The following is a 26754-nucleotide window of genomic DNA, read 5'->3' on the forward strand; positions in this document are numbered from 1 at the left end:
CATGCCAAATATGGATTGAATACGCGTTCAGTACAGGAAACAAGTATCCTGATTTTAGTTATTAAAATAGGTTCCGAATACTGTTGGAATATGTCCTGATACTTTTCAGATACTCCTGAGATATGTCCAGATGCTTACAGGATGCTTCTGAGATAGTTATTGATATGCTAGTTGTTTATTGGGCTTGTTTTCATGCCCAATAACCTAGAGTTATTAGCTACCATTTTTTTCTCTCCTATGCGTAATTGAAGTTGATTTTTTTCCCCAATTTTTCTCTCTTCATCTTTTTGGTTTTTTTCCCTCTATTGAACTTCCGTAAGGACAGGCCATTTTCTTCACTTTTTGATTTTGGTACTTCTCATCCATGTGTATGACATAATGTAGGGTACATGGCAAAGTTGGAGGGTTGTACCAGATCTTATTTTTTTCCATAGTTGGCATAATATTTTTTTTCTTTCACATGATTTTATTACAATGTGGCATTTGGTTTATGTTGCTGCATTTGTTTTTTGGATAATAGATTTTTATTCTATTGTTTACATTGCTAGCTTATTGCATTTATATTTTTAGGATAAGACTACTGTATTTATGTCTATTAACTTTATATTTTTACTAGACTTATTTTTATTATATTGTTAAGGGCTTATTCTTTGGAATATAAAAAAAAATTTATCTTGGAATCTGTATTTTTCTAGTAAGTATTTCGTAGGCAACATTTAGATAGGAAAATAATTTATTCACGTTCTTTTATGCATTACTATCTTTCCGAATAAATTGCTTAGATTTATACATATTTCTAATAATATCCTTTGTGATATAAATAGCATGGAATACTGTACTATCCCGTATCGTATCATATCAGTCTCATATCAGTATGCCGTCTCGGAGCGTACCGACATTATTATACTATACCAAACCGCATACTGACATTAAGTAGAATTTTATCGGTATGGAGTCCAGTACCGAGATGGCGAACCTTAATAAATAGTATTATATAATGATATATTACATAATATAGCATAATAAATGATATATATTATATTTTATTATATTATTATATGTTATAATATGTATTGTAATAATATAATATAATATGTTATAATAAAATTATATTATAATATATTATATTAATACATTGTTTTAGACTATGGTATATTATTATGATAATATGTTATAATAATAACATTATTATTATTATATGATAATAATATAGTATATTATAATATTATAGTTATATTTTATATCATATAGTATAGTAATAATAATAATATATAATATAATGTAAATGATGTATTATGGTATTATGATTAGTATTATTATATTATATTATTATAGTATTATTATAGGATTAGGGATATTTTAGGAATAAAATAAAAAAATTATTTTTCTAGTTGATGAAAAAATGATTTATCTACCTTCTAGGTGGATAAGACTTTCCTTTCATTTTATGTATAAATGCTATCCATGGAAAAATAACTTACCATGTAGAGAAGTATAAGAGCATGGGTAAGTTGGTCAATGAAAAAGTTGACCAACTCTCCCATGATACTCACCCACCAAAGAACGGGCCCTAAATATTTATCAGATTTTTGTTTTGTGAATTGTTTTAACTCTTAAACAGGCCCTAAATATTTATCAAATTTTTGTTTTGTGAATTGTCTTAACTCTTAAGATTTGTGATGTTAATGTTATTATATGGTGTTCTTTGATAAACAAATCATGCTTTTTGGATGTTTTGTAGCATATATGTAAGGAGGAAAAGTTCTTATTGCCGTATGCTAGTCATATCATCTATTTTTTGAAGAATTTGCTATATAGGCTTAGTCAAGGTTGGCAGACTCGGTATCGAAGCCCGTGCCGGCTAGTTAGCGGTATGAATCGGTACTAGATCGGACTGGCGCAAACCGGCATAGAGGAGAAGGGAATCGAGAGGAGGAAAAGAGAGAAAGAGGGGAGGGGGAGGGAAAGAAAAAGAGGGAGGCGAAGCCGCTGGAGGGCCTCCAGCTGGCCGCTGTGGCTGTCGGACGGCGCAATCGCGTCTCCAGTGCCGCGAGCATGAAATAAGAGCGATCATCCCTATTTCATTGATTTTTTTTATAAAAAATTCGATTATAGTGAAGCCGACAATGGGTTTGAGTGAAGCCGACATATCCATTGCTAGCTTCATTATTTCTTTGATTTTTTTTAAAAAAATTCTTAAACAGTGAAGTCGGTAATGGGTCTGCCTGCTTTAATTAAGTGAAGCCAACAAATCCGTTGCTAGCTTTACTATTCATCTTCGTTTTTAAAAAAAAACTGATGAGTGAATGGGGGTGGTCGTCCCTGTTCCATGGACATAGCTCCGCCCGTGCATTTTTTGCCATCTGGGCGCCACGCAGTGCCCTCCGGCAACCTCTCCACTAGTTGCGCCTTCCTTTGGTACCATCGGTCCCCTCTCTTTCTCTTTCTCTTTCTCGTTCGATTAAATGTCCTATCGGATGACACCGAGCTGTGGAGGCCCTGTGGCCCTCCGACGGCCTTGGCGGTCCACCGCCGGCCTTCGGTGGTGTGGTCCCATCTCCCTCTCTTCTCTCTCTCTTCCTTTCTTTCCCTCTCCCTCCTTCGATGTGCCGTTTTGCTCGGTCGAACTGTTTTGGTTTGCTGTCAGAACAGCTCGGACTGCCCTGAACCGTCTGGTTCGAGATGGTTCAGTGATCCTTGGCTTAATCATGTCATGTTGTACTCATATCCTGCATCCAAACCTGTGTTTCCTAGTTTGTAGTTCATTTGATGGCCCTCTCTCAACATCTCAAAGTTATCTTCTTTTAGATAATGGTTACCCCTAACTTTGTTCATATTTATGTTCATTTTTGATTTGGTGGAGATGTGCTTGTCAGGACCCAGGTGTTCAATACCATGTGATATGGTCCAATACAATGCAACCTAGCATTTGTGTATATCAAAATTCAAAACCTAACAACAAGTTTTTGTCGTGGTGTCTATCAAAGGTTGTGAAATAAACATGTGTTGACACTTTAAACCTTGCTAATGTTTAAGGTTGATAGTTGTTGGTGCAAAAATCCGCTTGCGCCGGAGAAGCTGGAGTCGAGGGAGTCGCGGTCACCACCGGGACCTGCAAAAGAAGTCTAAACCGGAGGTGGGGTTGCTCCGGCAAGATCTTCCGACGCTCAAGTCAGTTCTCTGCCTCAACAAGAATGGAGTGCTCAAACAGAAATTTTAGCAGAGTTTTTAGGTAAGAAAATGAGAGCTTAGAGAATAACGTATCTGGGGTCCCCCTTTTATAGGCGGAGGGAGCAACAGACTGATAGCGATGTTTGTAACCGTCTGGCAGTGGGCTGCCCATGGTCAGGAGGAATTTATCATGAAGAGTAATGGGGTGGAGTCGTGGCTGTCACCATGGCTCGCCACGTGGAATCAGTTACGGGGAGTGGAGCGGCGTCCGTTGTCGCGATTTGCCAGAGGATGGAGGAATCACGCGGTATCCGTCGCAGGAAGTGGAGCAGGATCGTGGCTGTTACTGCGGCCCGCCAGGGAGTGATGGAGCCGTGCGGAATCCGTTGCAGGAAGTGGAGCAGAGTCGTGGCCGTGGCTGTGGCCTGCTAGAGGGTCCAGGCTTGTCGGCCGAAGTCCGGCTGGAGTGTCTGGCGGAGAGGGGTGGCTAGTTACCCGTCTGAGAGGAGCTCGGAGTCCGGCTCCCGTAGGAGTCCGAACGAAGTCTTCCTTCAGTCGAAGTCGGGGACGAGGTCCGGCTCCCGTGGGAGTCCGGACGGAGTCTTTCCGTAGCTGGAGTCGAAGACGAGATCTAGCTCCTGTGGGAGCCCGGGCGAAGTCTACCTGCAATCAAAGTCAGGGGCGAAGTCCGGCTCCCATAGGAGTCCGGACGAAGTCTACCTGCAATTGGAGTCGTGGGCGGAGTCCGGCTCTCGTAGGAGTCCGGACGAAGTCTGCCTGCAATTGGAGTCGTGGGCGGAGTCCGGCTCCCGTAGGAGTCCGGACGAAGTCTGCCTGCAGCCGGAGTCGGAGACGAGGTCCGACTCCCGTAGGAGTCCGGGCAGAGTCTTCCTGCAACCAGAGTTGGGGACGAGGTCCGGCTCCCGAAGGAGTCCGGGCAGAGTCTTCCTGCAGTCGGAGTTGGGGACGAGATCCGGCTCTCGTAAGAGTCCGGACAGAGTCTTCCTGCAATCAGAATTGGGGACGAGGTCCGGCCTCCGTAGGAGTCCGGGCGGAGTCTACCTGCAATTGGAGTTGGGGGTGAAGTCCGGCTCCCGTAGGAGTCCGGACGAAGTCTACCTGCAATTGGAGTCGTGGGTGGAGTCCGGCTCTCGTAGGAGTCCGGACGAAGTCTACCTGCAATTTGAGTCGTGAGCGGAGTCCGGCTCCCGTAGGAGTCCGGACGAAGTCTGCCTGCAGCCGGAGTCGGGGACGAGGTCCAGCTCCCGTAGGAGTCCGGACAGAGTCTTCCTGCAGCCGGAGTTGGGGACAAGGTCCGGCTCCTGTAGGAGTCCGGACAGAGTCTTCCTGCAACCAGAGTTGGGGACGAGGTCCGGCTCCCGTAGGAGTCCGGACAGAGTCTTCCTGCAACCAGAGTTGGGGACGAGGTCCGGCTTCCGTAAGAGTCCGGGCAGAGTCTTCCTGCAGCCGGAGTTGGGGACGAGGTCCGGCTCCCGTAGGAGTCCGGACAGAGTCTTCCTGCAACCAGAGTTGGGGACGAGGTCCGGCTCCCGTAGGAGTCCGGGCGGAGTCTACCTGTAATTGGAGTTGGGGGCGAAGTCCGGCTCTCGTAGGAGTCCGGACGAAGTCTACCTGCAATTGGAGTCGTGGGCGGAGTCCGGCTCCCGTAGGAGTCCGGACGAAGTCTGCCTGCAGCCGGAGTCGGGGACGAGGTCCGGCTCCCGTAGGAGTCCGGGCAGAGTCTTCCTGCAGCCGGAGTTGGGGACGAGGTCCGGCTCCCGTAGGAGTCCGGACAGAGTCTTCCTGCAATCGGAGTTGGGGACGAGGTCCGGCTCCCATAGAAGTCCGGACAGAGTCTTCCTGCAACCAGAGTTGGAGACGAGGTCCGGCTCCCGTAGGAGTCCGGGCGGAGTCTACTTGTAATTGGAGTTGGGGGCGAAGTCCGGCTCCCGTAGGAGTTCGGACGAAGTCTACCTGCAATTGGAGTCGTGGGCGGAGTCCGGCTCCCGTAGGAGTTCGGACGAAGTCTACCTGCAATTGGAGTCGTGGGCGGAGTCCGGCTCCCGTAGGAGTCCGGATGAAGTCTGCCTGCAGCCGGAGTCGGGGATGAGGTCCGGCTCCTGTAGGAGTCCGGGCAGAGTCTTCTTGCAGTTGGAGTTGGGGACAAGGTCCGGCTCTCGTAGGAGTCCGGACAGAGTCTCCCTGCGACCAGAGTTGGGGACGAGGTCCGGCTCCCGTAGGAGTCCGGGCAGAGTCTAGAAGATGGTCGACCATCGTGAAAATTTGGGTGGAGTCCGTCCGTCGCGAAGAATCCGGTCGACGCTGGTGGGGGCTCATCCGTCAGCAAAACTTGAGAGTGTTGCGGGGGCTCGGCCGCCCAGGAGGTTTGAAGAGACGTCGTCGGAGGTCGGAAGTCGGTTAGATCCCCGGAGGGTCACTCCTGTCACGAACTTCGGCTGGGGGGTATTTTATACCCAACACCAGTCCCCCTACTTTCGAGTTCGAATTTCGAATGAAGTACAGAGAAATTTTCGCAGCCGAAGTTCTCCTCTTGAATCCTGTGCACGATCGCCCTCAGATATTTTGGCATTAAATGCGCGCGTGCTGGAGTCTTTTCGAATCGGGACGATTCGAAGGGACCTTTCAGAATTCTTGCTGGTACGCTGGCCCAGGTACGGCGTAGTAATGGCTCTGTAATGCATGTTTTGCTAATGAAATGAAAAGGTCTTTGCCATCTTACCCGTATGTCGTGTTGAACTGTCGTGTGCCGGACTTCTTTCATTTTTGTCTCGCGTGATGTCGATGTTGTTCGAGGATTCCTTGTTCATCTGTGTATTAGGTCGTCATTACCGAGTTTTCTGTTTGGTGTCGACGTCGCTTGGAGGTTTCTGATCATCGCTGTGTCGGTTTGCCTTTCGTTTGCGACCGTAGATCTTACTCTCTCTTCCTCCCTCTTCATGGAGGCGAGGTCCTTTGTGCTTTTAATGTAGTTCGGCTTCCGTTTTCGTTGGGGTAGAGAGTCGCGGTGGCGTAGAGGGGTCGTCACGAAAGTTTTCTTTTTTTTGTCGGGTCTCGAACGGCCGGACCTTAGTCGGCGTCGCGACGAGGTTCTTCCCCTATTTCTGATGTGGTCGGTTTTAGCTCGGGTTAGGACGAGGTTCTCCTTCTGTTTTTAACGAGGTTGTTGGGGGCACATATGGGCGCTGTATGGCCTCTCCTCCCTCCCAGTCTGAGTGTAACCAGGCCTTCGACTTTGCTCATATTAGGACGAGGTTCTCCTCCTGTCCCTAACATGGCTGTGGGGGCACATATGGGCGCTGTTTGGCCTCTCTCCCGATCCGGTCTAAGAGGAACCGGGCCTTCGACTTTGCTCATGTTAGGGCGAGGTTCTCCTTCTGTCCCTAACATGGCTGTGGGGGCGCATATGGGCGCTGTTTGGCCTCTCCCCCCATCCGGTCTAAGAGGAACCGGGCCTTCGACTTTGCTCATGTTAGGGCGAGGTTCTCCTCCTGTCCCTAACATGGCTGTGGGGGCGCATATGGGCGCTGTTTGGCTTCTCCCCCCATCCGATCTAAGAGGAACCGGGCCTTCGACTTTGCTCATGTTAGGGCGAGGTTCTCCTCCTGTCCCTAACATGGCTGTGGGGGCGCATATGGGTGCTGTTTGGCCTCTCTCCCCATCCGGTCTAAGAGGAACCGGGCCTTTAACTTTGCCCACATCAGGGTTTGCTTTTGTTGCCTGAAGGGGTCGTCCCCTGTCGTTACAAGTTCGTGCCAAAAAGGAAAAGATGTGTAGATCTGAAAGGAATCCTGATTTAAAATAGAGTCATTCGTTATACATTTACAAGTTTTCAAATCCTAGCGCTGTGGAAGGTCTGCTCCCTGTTGGGGTCCTCCAGAGACGGAGTTGATGATCCCGATTGGAGGCCGATCTCCGGGCTGCTCTTCCCTCCTTGGCGGCTCAGGCTGCGGCAGGGTCCTTGGTCGATCTTCTCTACCCTCAGGCCGGCGTCGAATGAATTTGTCGAGCCGACCTCGTCGGATGAGCTCCTCGATCTCGTCTCGGAGCTGGATGCATTCCTCCATGTCATGGCCGTGGTCACGATGGTAGAGGCAGAACTTGTTCGGATTGCGCTTCTCGGGGTGTGTGCGCATCCTCTCTGGCCTAAGGAGCTGCTCTCTGACCTCCATCAGCACCTGGGTTTTCGATGCGTTAAGGGGGGCATAGTTGCAGAATCTTTCTGGGGGAGAACCCCACCGAGCTCGACGATCCGGGCTTCCCTGCCTGCGTACCCGGGGAGGAGTCTGGACAGGCTTGTGCCCGGGAGGAGTTCGAGAACGTGGCCGAGCTTCTCTCGGCCCTTTTTCGACTGCGGGCTTACTCGAGTCTTCCGCCTGCCGCTCCCTCGTGGTATCTTCATCCTTTATTTTAAAGGCTTCTTCCGCTCGGGCATACCCTTCGGCCCGAGCCAATAGGTCAGCAAAATCCCTGGGGTACTTCTTCTCCAGGGAGAACAAAAGGTCGTTCTTCTGAAGGCCGCCCTTCAGAGCGGCCATCGCTACCGACTGGTCCAAGTTCCGGACCTCCAGCGCGGCGACATTGAAACGGTTGATGTAGGCCCGAATGGACTCCCCCTCCCTCTGCTTGATGTTGATGAGAGACTCCGAGCCCTTCCGGGGACGCCGACTGCTAACGAAATGAGCCACAAACTGGTGGCTCATCTGATCAAAGGAAAAAACGGTACCCGGCTTCAGCGCCGAGTACCAGTTTCTCGCCGCGCCCTTCAAGGTGGATGGGAAGGCCCGACACAAAATGGCGTCCGGCGCGTCGTGGAGTAGCATCATGGTCCGGAAGGCCTCTAGGTGGTCGACCGGGTTTGAGGTCCCATCGTAGCTCTCGAATTGAGGGAGCTTGAAGTTTGGCGGGATCGGTTCCTGCATGATCATTTGAGAAAAAGGGGGGGTCAGTACAAATGTCCTCACCATAAGCGGGGGGAGCGTGGCGGAGTTCTTCGATCCGCCGGTTCATCTCCTGGAGCCTCCGGTCCAGGAAATCCTCTTGACTACGAGTCTCGAGGGTCCTCTGGCAGAATGGAGGCAGAGGTCTCCCAGGGGTGGAATCGTGGTCTAATTGAGGGCTCTCCACCCTCGGATTCGTCTTTCCGGGAAAGACGGGGCGGCTGGCCCAAGTCGCCCGTCCTACCGCCGGATTTTGGGGTTCCGATGACGCTCTTTCCAGTCGCACTGATGCCTGCGACTGCTGCTGCTGTTGCATGGCCTGGACAGCTTCAGTGAGGCCTCTGATCTGCTGCACTAGCAGGTCGAATTGCTCCGCGCCAACCGTCGTTGCCGGAGGAGGAGGAGGAGGCTGGAAAACTGGAGGTGAGGTCGGAGCCTGAGATCTGGCCGCGGAGGCCGTGGATCGTCGCGTGGATGTCCTGCGGGAGGCATCGGGCGAGGACCGAGTGGAGGAAGGAGGAGAGGACGCTAGAAAAGATGATCGGAGGCGGTCCCGTTGAGCGCTCCTTTAAGAACAAGGGTACTGCGAAGATACAGCCACCCTTCCTCTAGCGCCAATCCTGTTGGTGCAAAAATCCACTTGCGTCGGAAAAGCTGGAGTCGAGGGAGTCGCGGTCGCCGCCAAGACCTGCAAAAGAAGTCTAAACCGAAGGTGGGGTTGCTCTGGCAAGACCCTCCGACGCTCAAGTCAGTTCTTTGCCTCAACAAGAATGGAGTGTTCGAACGAAAATTTTAGCAGAGTTTTTAGGTAAGAAAATGAGAGCTTAGAGAATAACGTATCTGGGGTCCCCCTTTTATAGGCGGAGGGAGCAACAGACTGATAGCGATGTTTGTAACCGTCTGGCAGTGGGCTGCCCATGGTCAGGAGGAATTTATCATGAAGAGTAATGGGGTGGAGTCGTGGCTGTCACCATGGCTCGCCACGTGGAATCAGTTACGGGGAGTGGAGCGGCGTCCGTTGTCGCGACTTGCCAGAGGATGGAGGAATCGCGCGGTATCCGTCGCAGGAAGTGGAGCAGGATCGTGGCCGTTACTGCGGCCCGCCAGGGAGTGATGGAGCCGTGCGGAATCTGTCGCAGGAAGTGGAGCAGAGTCGTGGCCGTGGCTGTGGCTTGCTAGAGGGTCCAGGCCTGTCGGCCGAAGTCCGGCTGGAGTGTCTGGCGGAGAGGGGTGGCTAGTTACCCGTCTGAGAGGAGCTCGGAGTCCGGCTCCCGTAGGAGTCCGGACTAAGTCTTCCTTCAGTCGAAGTTGGGGACGAGGTCCGGCTCCCGTGGGAGTTCGGACGGAGTCTTTCCGCAGCTGGAGTCGGAGACGAGATCTAGCTCCCGTGGGAGCCCGGGCGAAATCTACCTGCAATCAAAGTCAGGGGCGAAGTTCGGCTCCCTTAGGAGTCCGGACGAAGTCTACCTGCAATTGGAGTCGTGGGCGGAGTCCGGCTCCCGTAGGAGTCCGGACGAAGTCTGCCTGCAATTGGAGTTGTGGGCGGAGTCCAGCTCCCGTAGGAGTCCGGACGAAGTCTGCCTGCAGCCGGAGTCGGGGACGAGGTCCGACTCCCGTAGGAGTCCGGGCAGAGTCTTCCTGCAACCAGAGTTGGGGACGAGGTTCGGCTCCCGTAGGAGTTTGGGCAGAGTCTTCCTGCAGCCGGAGTTGGGGACGAGGTCCGGCTCCCGTAGGAGTCCGGACAGAGTCTTCCTGCAACCGGAGTTGGGGACGAGGTCCGGCTCCCGTAGGAGTCCGGGCGGAGTCTACCTGCAATTGGAGTTGGGGGTGAAGTCCGGCTCCCGTAGGAGTCCGGACGAAGTCTACCTGCAATTGGAGTCGTGGGCGGAGTCCGGACAAAGTCTACCTGCAATTGGAGTCGTGGGCGGAGTCCGGCTCCCGTAGGAGTCCGGACGAAGTCTGCCTGCAGCCGGAGTCAGGGACGAGGTCCGGCTCCCGTAGGAGTCCGGGCAGAGTCTTCCTGCAGCCGGAGTTGGGGACAAGGTCCGGCTCCCGTAGGAGTCCGGACAGAGTCTTCCTGCAACCAGAGTTGGGGACGAGGTCCGGCTCCCGTAGGAGTCCGTGCAGAGTCTTCCTGCAGCCGGAGTTGGGGACGAGGTCCGGCTCCCGTAGGAGTCCGGACAGAGTCTTCCTGCAACCAGAGTTGGGGACGAGGTTCGGCTCCCGTAGGAGTCTGGGCGGAGTCTACCTGCAATTGGTGTTGGGGGCGAAGTCCGGCTTCTGTAAGAGTCCGGACGAAGTCTACCTGCAATTGGAGTCGTGGGCGGAGTCCGGCTCCCGTAGGAGTCCGGACGAAGTCTGCCTGCAGCCGGAGTCGTGGGCGGAGTCCGGCTCCCGTAGGAGTCCGGACGAAGTCTGCCTGCAGCCGGAGTCGGGGATGAGGTCCGGCTCCCGTAGGAGTCCGGACAGAGTCTTTCTGCAACCAGAGTTGGGGACGAGGTCCGGCTCCCGTAGGAGTCCGGACAGAGTCTTCCTGCAACCAGAGTTGGGGACGAGGTCCGGCTCCCATAGGAGTCCGGGCGGAGTCTACCTGCAATTGGAGTCGTGGGCGAAGTCCGGCTCCCGTAGGAGTCCGGACAAAGTCTACCTGCAATTGGAGTCGTGGGCGGAGTCCGGACGAAGTCTGCCTGCAGCCGGAGTCGGGGACGAGGTCCGGCTCCCGTAGGAGTCCGGGCAGAGTCTTCCTACAGCCGGAGTTGGGGACAAGGTCCGGCTCCCATAGGAGTCCGGACAGAGTCTTCTTGCAGCCGGAGTTGGGGACAAGGTCCGGCTCCCGTAGGAGTCCGGACAGAGTCTTCCTGCGACCAGAGTTGGGGACGAGGTCCGGCTCCCGTAGGAGTTCGGGCAGAGTCTAGAAGATGGTCGACCATCGTGGAAATTTGGGTGGAGTCCGTCCGTCGCGAAGAATCCGGTCAACGCTGGTGGGGGCTCATCCGTCAGCAAAACTTGGGAGTGTTGCGGGGGCTCGGCCGCCCAGGAGGTTTGAAGAGACGTCGTCGGAGGTCGGAAGTCGGTTAGATCTCCGGAGGGTCACTCCTGTCACGAACTTCGGCTGGGGGGTATTTTATACCCAACAATAGTGATCTTTGAGAATGAATGGATGGACCGTGGAAAAATCTTCTCAGCTATGCTTCGAAAGAATAGTAGAGCAAGTATAAGTATCGGTAGCATAGCAAAAATGTGTTCCTTATGGGTAATATGTTTGCTGACGGTAATTGTGGCCTATTTGGAGAATTGATGCATTTGGTCTAGCCAGTCATTTCAGAAGGATGAAAAATGAATCCATTCGAAGGGAACATTCCTTCCCCATGCACCGCCCTCGTGAAACCGCATGTTCGTATTGGCGGCAAGCCAGCAACTAACTCTTTCTCCAAGGGGATGGAGGCCATACCTCTAAAATCCATGGCAGGGGTGGCGGTAGCAGATTTCATCCCTTCCAATATCATATACAGGTTTGCAGTACCTGCATTTTATTCTTCATTCAATAACTAAACCATGGACATATTTGGTGAGAAGTATCAAATCAGAACTTGGGATGGTGGTAACCCAATGGGAAAGCCAGTTTTTCTTGATGTGCTGAATGTGGCTTCTTATAACTTGTGGGAACTGGAATTCCCGGAAGAGCTATGTTCTTTCGTGAGGCTGCAACTGCGACATCAATAGCTCTTTGCAGGCCTTGTGTTGACATAAACAGTCCTCTCTGTGATGGGCCAACAGCTGAAGCTCCTCTTTCTTGTTGCTCAGCTATAGCCATAGACAATGCTCTATTGGGATGCTCAAGTGAATGTGATGAAATAGTGGGTGAAAATGTGGATTATGCTAAAAAGGATTTGTCTTAACACTTGGGATTGTGAATGATGTCTTGAGTCTCTGTTGTTAGGTGCAGAATGTCAACAACTGGAAATATGAAGTTCAGACTCATGTGACAAGCCATGGCCCTGAAAGAATCACTAAGCAAATACTGCATCTAGAGGCTCATTTACTTTTGAAATTTAGACAGAAGTCATGCATTTGTTGAATGCCAAAGCATTCCATTTTTGTCTTGATGTTAACAATGTTCCTTAGTGATTTGGCATCTGATATACCTTGTCTCATATTCTGTTAATTATAGATTTCTTTTTTCTTGTATACCCAGAGTTTTCTTTTTTTAATGTTTTTTGGTTGAACAGGCACTACAGACGGGCAAACAAAAGTCATTAGAGAAGGTGATAATGGCGTGGCTTATTCGTGGAATTCAAGGGAGCATAGGTGGGACAAAGTATGTCTTAGTGAATATGCTAGCTTTTTTCCCTAAAGAATTACTTTACACCTATTAGTAATTCATTTTTTTTTTGCTTTCCTATTGTTCTTTAATGTGGGATGATATTGATATTCTTTTATTTCTTTGTTTATTATCCAATTAATTTATTAGGAAATGATTAAAATGATGATGGTTTCTAGGTTTCAGTTTATAGTTATACTCTACAATCTGTATAGATTTCCAACACAAAGTCTATTACACCTATATGTTTTTTAGTAGTTTTACTGTAGTTGACTATATGTGGATCTTTCTTTTGATTTCATTTGCTCTCTCATCCCCTTCTTTCTTGTTGTATATCTATGTATATGTTTTTCTTTTTGTGTGGAGATGCTGCCAATATGTTCTTTAAACAGCTACTTATAGTTTTAAATCTACATTTTGTTCTGAGGTTATTGTAGAGGAGATTCAACTACGTTTCGTGGTAGAGCTGATGAAAGTTACATAATAATGACATCACCAGTATCCTTCCTAGATATAAATATGAGCAGAACAACATTTTATTATTCACCTTTCAAGAATCATAAGTGACTATGAAACAAGTCTAGTCTTCTTAAATAAGTGAAACTAAGGATTTCTGAGCATTCAGGGATTCTTAAGAATCTGAAGTTAGACATAATTGTGATTAATAGTACTGTGAAAGGGAGAAGAGTTTATAGTGAAATCATGGAGATCTATGTTATTGTGAAGGATTTAAATACTGGCTCATGTCTGGCTATTAGTTGGCACTTTGCACTAGGTCAGTAATCAGAAAAGTGTGCCACTTGGTATTAAGGTGGTGCTAACTTGTATCGTGCTGTGCCTATTTGACATAGCTCAATATGATTCAGTATCACTTGATATTGAGGCCAAAAGGTTGTGTACCTTTTTCCATTTTCCATAATTTGAAGCTTAGCTTGCGTTTGACGTGATTTGGTTTTCTATTTTTAAAACCTAAAAACTAAAACTCTGTTTTGGCCTTCTTCTAAATTTATAAAAGCATGTTTGATGAGTCAATTATTTTTTAAAACATAAACATGAATTTTGGAAGCGATGCTGGTGTTGATGGCAGTGTCAACAGCAGTGCTAGTGGTGGTTGTGGCAGTAGGGATCATGGGGGCGGCGGCATCATTGGTGGCAGGGGTAAAACAGATGTTTTTCTTTTCAAACAAAGTGAATGCCACTTTTAGTAGCTTTGACCTTTTTTTGAAAACCAGATGAGTTTTTTTTAAAAAACCAAAAATGGAAATTTGTCTACTTTAGAAACTGAAAACCAAAAATAGCAGTGATAATAAACATTGCCTTAGTTGCTAATAATCAAGAGCAAGTATAGGGGCATGAAGCAGATATATTTAGAACATTAAATTAAGGATACACTGAAGAAGCAGGTTGGGGTTTAAGTTTTTAAGGTATTACTTGTGATAGAAGTTTCCTACTAAAAATCTAAGAGTTGGAGGGAGTTGTATTTTAGTGTAAGATTGTGGCCGCGCAAGTATACTTTTGAAGTAATTATCGTTTGTGTAAGATATTATGTGCAAGTACTCTTCCCTATTTTAGTTATGTAAAAATAATCTTAATTCAGATTCCATCAAAATAAGGGTCAAATCTCCAAATATTTAAATAATGGTCTATTGCTTTATACGATATTGATAATAAAGATTAAAATAACGGACATTATTTGATTTTTATTTTGTTATAGTGACCATTATATGTTCACACTGGTTCACTAAATAAAATAACACTTTTTTTGAAATTCAAATTTTTAATTTAACTGAATTTTTTTGTTGGTTTGGTAGTTAAAATGCATCATGCTTATCTTGTCAACAAAGATTAGGGAAAATAATATGTTCTTTTTTATTATTGATCATCATGTTCCATTATAATGATAAATAATGGCCACTACAACCATCATCTCTTTTATATCAAAAAATTCTGTTCATGGAGTTTTGGGCAAACAGTGGCCTTTACTAATGGTACCATGGCATTTTTTGGAGTATTCTTTTACGTGGATGTAATGTGATGCTTGAATCCTAAAGTGTGCCTTGCATCACGTTGCACAGCCAGGCTGGTTGAATCTTGTTCTTTGCTTCCCATCTTATTGCAGTCAATGCCAATGGGATTTAAGGGGAAGAGTACTATAGCTAGATTGGATCAGGGCATTCATGGAAAAGAGAGTTGTGCTCCCAAGATTGAGTCAAAGTGGCTTGGGGACATGGTTTTGAGCTAAATCATAGGAATGAATGATTAGGTCTAAGTACTCTTTTAAAATTCGAAAAATGGCGATCTGATTTATATGGGAGTAAAAAGATAAGATGAAATGTGAAAGTCAAACTGAAAGCTTTGGTTTCATTCTGCTCTTGATTTTTATGTTCTAGAAGGTGTCAGGTTGGACCTAGTCAGAGATTGATGCTTAGCCAATTAAAAAATAATAATAAAAAAGCTACAAGCGGCTGCGATTGGTGCATGAATAGGGAAAGGAGGGAAAATGAGGGAAAGGGAAGAATGAAAAGTTAAAAGTCCAAAAAAGATGGTATAGTCCAATGTAATCATTTGTTGCAATTGGTTCCATGACCATTGAGATAGTATTATTGGTACCAAGGACGGTGGAATTGTCCTGAAACCTCCAGTTTGAGGCATGCTGAACCATTCCAGCGACAGATCAAGACAATTTCGACCTCCAAATCGAGAAATCGATGGAAGGGGAGGGGGAGAAGGGGGGGGGGAGAGAGAGAGTGGTCGATGGTGCTGGAATAATAGGGTCGAGGGTGGGGGAGAGAGGGCATCCCCTCTATGCGTTGGAATAGTGATGTCGACTTCACTAAAAAAATTTCAAAAAAATAGAAAATAATAAGTCAACAATGGTTGTTGACTTCACTTAAAAACTTCAAAAAAATATAAAAATGAAATAGGGGCATCTACCTCTATTCCGACGCGACGGGAGAGGGCTTCGAAAGCCCTGTCCCTCCCTCACCCCTATTTTGGTCATCGCCCTTTTCTTGTCTCTCTCCATTCCTTCTTCTTTCTCTATTTCTCTCTCTTCCTCACTCTCCAACTTCTTCTCCCTCTCCTCGAAGCCCTCTCCCTCCCTCACCCCTATTTTGATCGTCGCCCTTTTCTTGTCTCTCTCCATTCCTTTCTCTTTCTCTATTTCTCTCTCTTCCTCACTCTCCAACTCCCTCTCCCTCTCCCTCTCCCTCTCCCTCTCCTCATCCCTTCTGGTTTTGCTTGTCGATTCACGTTAGGATGACATAGCATGGGACATACAGTACCATCCTACTAGCCAACCGATATGGTTGCCGATTCCGATACTGCCTTCCTTAGCTGGTATCATTATGTCCCACTAAGATATTGGGATTCAGAACATCTTTGGGACACTGATCTATCTATGGGTCAAGATGTTTTTCAATTGAAACTAGTCAAGACTGGCTGGCACCTTGCATGACTTGTGTGGGTTGCTTGATTAATAGAAAAGAGAGCAAGGAGGGGGCTATAGTCTTCCTCTTTGACTTGGTCATGGGGGAAGTGTGATCAATGATTGAGAAAGATGGGGGGGAGAGAGGGAGAAGGGAGAGAGAAAGAGGGAGAGGATAAAGGAAGTGAACAAGCATAGTTTTGGCCTACTCTCACTAAGATCCAGCCCTCCTGATACCAAAAACAGAAACCTCATGCATCCAGTAAGGCTTCATTCCCCCATCCTTCACTCGTTTGTCCAAACAAGAGAAAATAAAGGGAAATCATGCCTAGTATTTTCTATTCCTCAAGATAGTTGAATATTTTGTATGCTACAAATTACCCTACCACACACTATTTTTTTTTCATTTTTGCAATATATGTCATTTAATACCAAATTTTATTATTTTTTTGAACTAAATTAATTCTTAAAAGTAAAACATTAATACTTATAGGAGGAAAAATTCGTAGCATGTGTGTGCATTATTAGTGTGCACATGCTATTAAATCGTTGCACGATTTGGATGAATTAGATGAACTAAAGGTTTTAAATCTTGTGGGTTGGGAATGTCCCAATTTTTCCATAGAATGGGATGTCTTGTTGTCCCATCGCATTCTTATGCAATCTTGGTTATGCATTCTAGTAGATATCCTCTGTCTTTCTTCTCTTCTTTCATTGCTTTTTTCTTTTTCATTCCTTCTTTTCTTTCTTTTTCTTCCACCTTCTTTTCTTTCCTGTCCTTTTTCTTTCTCTTATCCCTTTATTTCTTTATCCTTTTCTTCTTCTTTCTCTTTCTTTTCTTCATTCCTTTTTTTTCTTTTCTGCTTCCTTTCTTTTTGTTTTCTGTTTTTTTCTTTTTTCCTTTCACTTTTTCCATTTCTTCATTTTTCGGCTCTTTCTTTCCTCTTTTTTTTCTTGCTGGATGGTTTTCGGAGTCCCAATCCCCTTTGTTTACATGAATGGGATGGCATGGTCCGGATGCCTCATGTCTTGCTGGTACTTGAAATCTGTTGGGACAAGTCAACTGACCTCCGACTCCAACTCTACATCGACCGCATGAACACATTACGCCGACTTACGATCGATGAACCGACCTACAGTCGGCTACTATCAACCATCAACTAACAATTTGGTTAGCTTCTGATCGAAGACCATTAGCATATTAGAGTTATCAGTCGATGCTCATTCTGGTCTACCACCAACTTATCAGTATTACCGACATATAGTCGGCCTATCTGCTCAACAGATCCTAACCGTTATGAACGGTTATCGATTACGTGTCATGGTCATTAATGAGAATAAACAGCTCACTAACTTCATGATTATGGTCTGATAATTTAGCGTCATAAAAAGCGGGACCACGTATTCGACAGTTACATCAGAATCATCTATAAAAGGAAGGTAAACAAACAGCATGGATAAGGCAATTCTGGGCTAAGACTCTGCCATTCTAAACATTCTTATCTGCTGTTCACCAACTCCCTTTCTAATTTAAGCATCGGAGGATCTCCGTCGGACATAATTCTGATCTGTGAGGACTTTGTCTTGCAGGTGCTCTTCACTGGTGACAGACGACAGGGGATTGGCCGCAACAGATTGATGCGCTAGGAAGGGGGTGACTACAGTCAACCATGCCAAGAATCAGAACACAACATTCGATTGGATCGGCGAGACAGTCTTCCCGTCGGAAAGATGTTCCCCCTCCACCTCCAATGGCAGAGCCCAATTCCTGATGTCCTGTGGTTACCATGGATACACAGATTGCTGCACTCATGCAGCAAATGAAAGTTTTGACGGAGATGGTTCAAAGCTTCCAGCAGTAGCAAACCCAGCAGCAGAAGCAGCCGTCAGTGGAGCAATCGATGGCTCAGTCAGTGCCATCTAGGCACAGCCGTCATTCTCCGCAGCGCTCACCCTCATCTTCGGAGCGACCGTCTCGACACCCACCGAGACGGACAACCACATTTTTGGCACTCTCACCGTGCCACCCTTCATTCACGGCGTTCTCCTCGTGCACAGTATCAAGAAGGGGAAACGACCGCGGACACTTTTTGCTTCACCTTCTTTGAGCTCTTCAGGGGGTTCCACCTCTGAAGTTTTTCAACGGTGACTTGACGACTATGAACACAAGTTCAGAGAAATTGATCGTCAACTCGTCCGACTTCAGGTGGAAGGTCGGAAGTCTTCCAATGACTATGACTTCCACAATGTCCAGCCTCTCTCGATGCATCTTGGATGAACCGATTCCCTCTCGGTTCAAGATGCTGCAGATGGAGTCATACGATGACTCCACTAACCTGATCGACCACTTGGAGAGCTATAAGGCTCTTATGATGATCTAGGGAGCAATCGACGTCCTCTTATGCATTGACTTCCCAACAACTCTTCGGAAGGCTGCTCGAGCATGGTATTTCGGGTTTCAGTCGGAGAACATTAATTCTTTCGAGCAGTTCGAGCATTCTTTCGTGGCCTACTTCAGCATTAGTCGAAGGCCGCCACAGATATCCGAAAGTCTCTTCTCAATCAAGCAAGATGAGACAGAGATATTGAGAGACTTTGTGACTTATTTCAATACAGCCACACTTGAGGTCAGGGACCTCAACGAAGACATGGCTATATCGGCCATGAAAAAAGATCTGAGGGGATCAGGATTTACTCTCTCTAGATAAAACTCTCCCTCGGATCTATGCTGAGCTCTGGAGCGCGCGTACAAGTATATTCGCGTGGATGAAGCTGCTTCTGACCGACGTCAAACAGACGGAAAAGATCAGAAGAAGAAACAAAAGAAAAGTGAAGCTCCGGTCGAATCAAATAGGCCGATTGTCAATAAACGAGCTTCATCTCGACGACGGAGTCTGAAACCGAACAACTATGGTAGGTATGACTCCTACACTCCTCTCTCTGCTCTCCATGCACAGATCTTGATGGAGATTGAAGGAGAGGAGTACTTACGACACCCCCCACCAATGAAAGCACCATTGAGGAACCGAGGTAGGAAGTACTGTCGGTTTCATCGTGATCATGGTCACGATACCGAACTGTGCATCCAGCTCAGGGACGAGATAGAGGTTCTGATTCGACGAAACTACCTCGGAAAATTCCGGCGTGATTGTTCGACTCAACCTCCCACCGACCAACAATCTCAGCCGCAAGCTGAGGAGATACTCAACAATCGACCAACGGTGGGAGTAATCAACATGATCTTTGGACGACAGAAGAACTGGGGGGCAACTTCCGAAGAAGAGTCGGTTAAGAAACGACGACTCGATAATGTAATAATTTTTTCGGAAGAAGATGTTCGGAGAATTCAAACTCTCCATGATGATGCTGCCATTGTCTCGACAACAATAGTTAATTATGATGTAAAAAAAAAATTAGTGGATAATGGAAGCTCGACGGATGTATTGTTTTATTTGACTTTCTCTCGAATGCGACTACCGATTGATCGAATTAGAAGAGTTTCGATGTCATTAGTCGGTTTCACAGGAGATGCAGTCACTGTGGAGGGAGAAATCACTCTCCCATTAACCGCAGAAACTGAACCACAACAGAATACTGTTCTCGTGACATTCACGGTTGTCCGAGTTCTCTCGACTTATAATTCCATACTCGGATGATCTGGACTGAATGCTCTGAGAGCAATAGTCTCGACTTATCATCTACTAGTCTAATTCCTGACAATAATTCCTGACAATAAATGGAGTTGGAGAGATGCATGGAGATCAACAATGTACAATACATTGTTTTCAATGTACATTGTGTATTTGAGTTTTCAATTCATATTACTTGATCACATTCTAAATGATTTAGGACAAAATATTTTAATTGTTTAAATAGATATTCAGATGGTTAAATGGACAAAAAGTTACTTGACATTTATGCGACACTTTACAAAGTTTGGCATTGGATGACATCTATGTTTTTGTGTGCTTCCATGTTTTACTGCAAACTATTTGTTGGTAGACGCTGTCTGTACATCTTTGAGTCTAGGCTTCCAAGGAGTGTTTTGAGGCTCATGAGTGGGGTTCCATATTTGTTGCATATCAAATGAAGATGCTCCCATGAGTTGACCTTCTTATGAGTTACATGAGAGACTCATGTTGGAGCTCATTTCTTTTCATACCACATGGAAAGGATGAATTTATTTTTTTATAATTCTTCTTGGTGTTAGTTGTGAGAGTCAAATTGCACACATATATGATGTATTTTGTCATATCTCATGTGTTAATGGCTAGGCTGTACTCATCTTGTGTTTGGAGTGGGATCAAGATTTTAAATCCCGTGGGACGGGGTTGTCCCGGTTTCCCCATGAAATGAGATGTGCTGTCGTCCCGTCTCATTCTGAAACTTGGGATAGAGGATGTCCCAAGACGTCCCAATTGGGGCGTTGGATACTAGTAGGACGGCCCTATCTCGACACATGGGATGGTACCCCATCCAGGCATCTCACGGGATGTCTCGTTGGGACTTGAATCCTTGAGTGGGATCTCATGTTCAAGTCCAACTCACCAACATCTTTTTCCTTCATTTAATGTTATATTTATTAGATCTTTACTCTTCTGATGAAAATTAATGAGGTTTACACCTCACCCACATTTAGAGTTTGGATGCCTTGTCTTCAACCTCCATCTTTTGAATATCTTTTTTGTTTGTCACTATGAAGAAAGGTTTGCCATACCCCTGTCAGCTTGGTAAACAGTCTGAACTCATTAAAAAGCCCACTCTTGATTTGATTATGGCTCGATCAGTTGGCGATCATCCCCCCCTTTTGAAACCCTTCAACTAGCCCCCCATCGTGGATCCCTCCCTCCTCTGGCTCTTTGCCTTCTCCTTTGCTTGATCAGCTTGTGATGACCCTCCTCCTGATCCCCCGGCTGCATCCTTCAAGACCTTTGAACCCTCCCCCTTTGCGGAGGCCCCCTCCTTTGGCCCCTTCGCCTCCTTCTCTGGCCCTCTCTTCCTCTCTCCTGCCCCCCATCCTTCCCTAGCTATGGCTACGATATGGGTTGTAGTCCCTGGCTAGTCCCCAATCTATGGATCAATCTGCACTTCTAGGTGAGTCCCTCTCTCTCTCTCTCTCTCGCACGTGCGCGCCCACCTTCCTCTCTTTCCTCTTTCCCCTCTCCGTCTCCCTCCCTCTGTTGGTATGTCCTAGAATGGCATGTTATGGACCTATAGTGCCAAACCGATTGCCGGCTGATACACCCTCTAATACCGCTTTGGCAAACCTTGCTTTGAAGTGTGATAAATGTGGCTCCACATAGTTAGATGGTAATTATCTTGGCAATTCCATGAAGATGTTCTACCTCTTTTCTAAAATAATAAGCCACATGCTAAGCAGCAAAACTATTACTGCTAACAGTAACTATTTTTGTATTTACATTCTTTACACAATTTGATGATAGACTCTCTGTCTCTTTGTGTATGTGTGTGAGTGTGTTTTTTTTTTTTTTTTTTTTGTGGTTGAATCTGGGACTCGAACATCAACCCACATTATATGTTTAATAAAAAAAACCTGATTGTTGTAGATTTCAATGAAAGCAACCATGAATTTCTTACCAATATGTTATTCTAATTGACCATCAATTAGTTATTTCTGCTATGTATAAAGTCAACCTGTTTCTTACATTTCCAAGCTGAAAGTTGGAAGTAGAGAGAATGATGCCTTTTTCATTGATACTCTATCCGTAATTCTGTTTGGAATGACACACTTATGTGTGAAAGTTCAGGCAATGCTGGTACGTTTCAAACACAATTAAATAGTGGGCTAGGATATCAACCAATACTCCGTTAGGTACATATACATGTTGTGGGGACCTGAGATGTGGAAGTATTTGGTGACAGTAGGAACTAGGAGCCTTAAGTTTGTCTATGCTAATTATGCTAATTGAAAAATGCACTAGAGACTGGCATGATAAACTGTGAACCTTTTATAATATATCCGCAGTTGGAATTGAAATTGTTGATAGGGTCTACACTTGTTGAAATTCTTTCTGATACTTATGTGCAAAATCTACTACAATCAAGAGATGACATTGATTTCCCTTGTTATAGTGTGAACCTATATGTTTTGCTTTGAAAAATTCTGATTGTAAATGTATTTTCTTTTTTTTTAGTTTAATTGTATATGTTCAGTTATCTGAGTTGTGCCACATCTCCTTGTGGTGATCTATAATATATCAATATACCTCCTGAGTTTCTGATTTTTTCTTGAATTGTTGGTTTCTCCCTAACTATTAGATTGGTGAAGTTGTTGACGGACCAGGGGATAGCACAACCAATCAGTTTCTAGATGGTGTTCGTTATGATCATGGTATACTCCAATGCATTGTATTTTTGTAAATACAGCAGTCCTTTTGTTTTTTGGACTTTCTTATGCATCCCTGAGTGCTTTGGATTTGTTCTGTAGTGTTTAATGTTGACATAGGAGATGGTGAGCCTCTTCGTAAGTTGCCATATAATCTGGGAGGTAATCAATTTTACTATTTTTGCTTTTTTTAATCTTACATTATTATGGGGCCATTGTACTTCAAGGTTTAGCAGTGTTTCATGATGATTCATGTTCTCTTAGCCTTATCTAGTGTCAATCTAACTGCTTTTGTTAGAATTTACATGCAAAATTCTTGTTCTATTTAATTTGATGCTTCCTGTATTTTCCTAGAGTTATAGGTAATTGTTTTTTACATTCTCGAGTATGATCCTTTTTTGGAAGTTGAAATACATAATAAGTTGAATTATAAACTAGTACTTTACCTGGAAATAACATCCATTGGAGTTATTCATGTAATCTTTAAATGATTAACTGAATCAGTAATGATGGTCTAGCCATGAGCATTGTAGTTCATACATGGTTCACATGAGAAGGGGGCTTGTGCGAAGGCTTAAGAAGTGACAAGGCATTGTCTGTTTTGGAGGGTTTGGCCTTGGACAGTAACTAATGGCCGGTCAACTTTCACTAGATGGGATTGGGTTTGTTTTTCACCTGTTGGGTTCAAAATCCATAGAAATCATTTGGGCATGTCATCAAGTGCCAATCTCGAGCGCAATCCTAGTATTTATAAGAATGATGAGCTATTTGTTTGGAAATGCTACAAAGAATACCATCAAAAATGATTTCTTTTGGGAACTTACACAATTGCATTGGTTTGTAATTAAGTTGACAGGAAATCAGTTGGCAAATTGTCATGCACAAGAACATTATATGGAGGGCTTTAAAGCAAGATTTCAGGAACCAGTACCAGTTCCCATAATGGTTCCTGATGGGTACAATATGGTATCAGATACCGTATTGTATCGAGTGTCGTTACGGTTTAGCATGCCGATCCATACCAGCATACAATTTTTTAGTCTTTTTTTTTCTAATTTATGTTTTATTAATTTTTAAACTACTTTCGATCCAAATTAATGTTTATTTATGTTACACAATAAGTTTATCATCTCGAAATAAAATAGAAGTATAAAATTGCGTATTAAATGTATCTAAAGTACAAAATAAAAAAAAATAATGTACTAACCTCAAGATCTCTACTAATCTAATATTTCATGTAGTGTTTGTGATGTTCGTTGATATCCGGATCATCTAAAAATATATATATATATATATATATATATATATATATATATATATATATATATATATATATTTTAAAAAATATTTATAATTAACGAAAATTTAATGATTTTAGTGTCATCGTGTAGATCATCCAAAGATCTACAATATATAATGAAATTATATCAAAATCACAAATTTTTGCATGATTTTTTCTTATTTTTCTAGTTCTTGCCTTTGCTAGTAAAAGGCGAAAAAAATTTATTGAGCCAGAGAATGGTGGATTATCTTGCTTACGGTCGAAATATGTATGAGTCACAGTTTGTTGTCATTGTTGTAGAGCTAGAGAATGGGATTTTAATTTTTCAATTGACCTTCGTCATCTATTGGCGGAGTTAGAGAAGAAAAACTTCTTTGTGATATGTGAGATGAGGTTGCCTTCCAAGGTAGCCTCCAGACAAAGCTTGGCCCAACCCCACTCCCCCCACTCCCCTACGTGATTAACACAGTATGGCTCAGTTCGGGACCAAATCGAGCCAAACTGATCTGACCCGCTCGGTTTCGAGCGGTTCTTGCATGAACCATACCGAACCAACTGGTTCGGTGTGGTTCGCGGTGTTTTTCAAAAATTCGGTCTGAATTGGATCGGTTCTCTGCCAGCACGGTATGGTATGGGGTGTACCGGCCGGTTCGGATTGGTACGGAATATCATGCTTTAAAGGATGTGAAATTGTTGAATTGTGTTAAGGTACTTGGTGGAAGAGGAGAACATTGTACAAACGCATGGTGAACTTGAACTTGAAATAGGATTCTTACTCCAATTTTCCTTTTGCACATAGCCCTTTGGTCGGAACAAATTGTTAAGGAATTATAATCTGAATATTATGCTTGTTGATTATACTTGCATCACTTCCAGGCTTCTAGTGGAGATGTATTTGTCTTCTTGTACAAAAAGTAAATAAGTTGCCTGTCTTTGAATTTCTTTCTGCTAGCAGCCACAAACCCTCTAGTTTGATGATCAAACTGCTATTCTTATATGTGAGACAATATTAGCTAGATGTTCTGTCATAGCCAACCCAAAATATGAAACAAAAACCTTAATATGCTGGCACCTTTTTGTTTCTTTTCTTTGCTCGTTCTGACATTTGTATGCTATTGTCTTAGTAGTTCTGACTTGGTTTAGAAAGATGTATTGATAGTGTTGCATGATATATATGTTTACCTGCTAATTCGACATCCCATGTTTATATTTTAACTTTCTCAAGTGAATATTAACTAATTTAATGCATAATTCTGTAAACGACAAGCTGTTTCCAGATAACCCATATGCAACTGCTGATAAGTGGCTTCTCAAAGAAAATTTGCCTGCTTCATATCGCCAACAAGTTGTAGAATTTATACTTCAGAATACTGGGCAAAAAGACTTTTCTTTGGATGCATCATTTCGGGACCCTTACACTGGTGGTAAGAATTATGAATTATGCTTTTCTCTTTTTAGGATATCTCATATCGATATTATTCTTCCAACTGCACACTCTATATTGCTGCTAACATTCACATTTTTTGTGTCTGTTTCAGGTAGTGCTTACATACCTGGAGAACCTTCTGTTCCATTTGGTATGCATTCCACATTAGGTAAATTGTAGAAAACTTCTGTGGTAGAGTTGGCTGATTCTTGTTTTGCTTCAAAGGGAATCACTTAAATCCAACATTTTCTGCTGTACTTTCGATACAAGATGTTTGTTGCTTTAGGTTATTTTAATTCCCTGCAATTGCATGTATTGCAGGTAGTGCACCTAAGCCAACTTTCAAGCATATTCCCAAGGTAGCTGCTTTATACCTTTTTTCAAGTATCAATTAACAATGAAGAAATGATACTTAAAAATACTATATGAAAAGCACTTCACTGCACCACACACATCCCTGCTCCAGTCCCTGTGTGCAGTGATTGGTGGACTGGTACATGGGGCTCTGCTCACCTATCACCCATGTGACCCTTTTGTACCATACTAATCCATGATGGCCGTGTGGGACTGGTGCTCTCAGTAGGGAGGGGAGGGGTGCTGGGAAGCAGCACTCATTCTATCTCATACACTTTGTACAGCTAGTTGATGCTTCTTGTTGGGAATTATTTGACATAAGCCTGGGTAATTTGGGTAAAGCTTGCTCCATCTAGCTGTAAACCTTGTTAACTTGCGAACGTTATATAAACATAGCAAAACTATACAAATAAAATACCATTTGAAGCATATTCTGAAGGTATTCTCCTTTTCTTTTTGTGTTTGAGCATGTGCATGTGCGTGTGCATGTGCGTGTATGGTGGGTGGGTGGGTGGGTGAGGGTGAGGGTGTGTTTATCTGTGAAGATATTTTACTCACCATTTGTAATTTTTACTGGACCATGCAAGTTCAGGAAGGCTGTTGTGATTTAATGGTTGGATATGGGATGGCTTCTCTGGAAAAGCTAGCCATTGCTTGATGTTTGGAAGGCTTGCTTTTTCCTCCTTTTTATAATGTGAGGACTGAGGGTATTGTATAAACATGGCTGGTGACTAAGTCTCTATGGTACAATTTGTAGGAAGACTTCATGGATGCTACATGTTTAATCAATCGGGGTCTGTCAAAATGCTTTTGCTGACATAAGTGATTTGGAGTTGGAGAACCCATTGGAGAACCTTAAAATGCCGGTGCATCTCCATCCTTATATATTTAAAACATTAGGAAATCTGACAAATTGGTGAAATATGGTAAAAAAATAAGCAGTTTGTTGATCATATGTCGAGTGTGGAAGACAGGTTGTATAAGAATGCTGTCAATCCCAAGTTGCTTAATCCTCAAATAAAGGCTTGGTCATTTAAAATTCTGTTACTGAGGTAGTACTATTATTTGTTATTCATTGTGTTTTTTTTCCAAATATGTCAAAATTTTGAACCACATCTTGTAAAATTACCCCAAAATATGGTCGCAACAATGCTGGTCATGGGTGTTAACTGGTCTGAAGTGGATGATTTGCAGTATATTTTGTTACCAATTCATATTTCTTCTCTTCATAGCAGGCATGAATTTGGGGAAAATATTTCTACACAGTTAGCTTTAACAAAATTCAGGTTTTGGCTGTACTGACCCGTTCTGCCATTAGAATACCATTCTATAGGGAGAATGAATGATGTCAGACCAATTGGAGATGGCCTAGACCTATGAAAGGGATTACACTAGTCACTAGGTTTAAGCCAAGAAATTTCCTTACTGCCTTGTCATAGAAAATAGGGCAGAAAGATGTTTTTGGTAAA

At 44.7% G+C, this 26754-nt stretch overlaps 1 protein-coding gene across 2 annotated transcripts in view; it reads left to right on the top strand.

Moving 5' to 3' along the window:
- The window catches only part of LOC105060095 (uncharacterized), a 78399-nt gene that overhangs the window by 29354 nt on the left and 22291 nt on the right, over positions 1-26754 (top strand). Inside the window, exons 9-14 of one of the 2 annotated variants that reach the window (XM_029260511.2) lie at positions 12359-12447; positions 22157-22229; positions 22326-22385; positions 24783-24929; positions 25044-25082; positions 25253-25290. In XM_029260511.2, the coding sequence (XP_029116344.1) occupies positions 12359-12447; positions 22157-22229; positions 22326-22385; positions 24783-24929; positions 25044-25082; positions 25253-25290 (446 nt within the window). Of the gene's footprint in view, positions 1-12358; positions 12448-22156; positions 22230-22325; positions 22386-24782; positions 24930-25043; positions 25101-25252; positions 25291-26754 lie in introns of both variants that reach the window. The other variant, XM_010943694.4, reaches the window with a different exon arrangement.

This window comes from Elaeis guineensis, chromosome 2 (genome assembly GCF_000442705.2).
Source record: "Elaeis guineensis isolate ETL-2024a chromosome 2, EG11, whole genome shotgun sequence".
NCBI lineage: Eukaryota > Viridiplantae > Streptophyta > Magnoliopsida > Arecales > Arecaceae > Elaeis > Elaeis guineensis.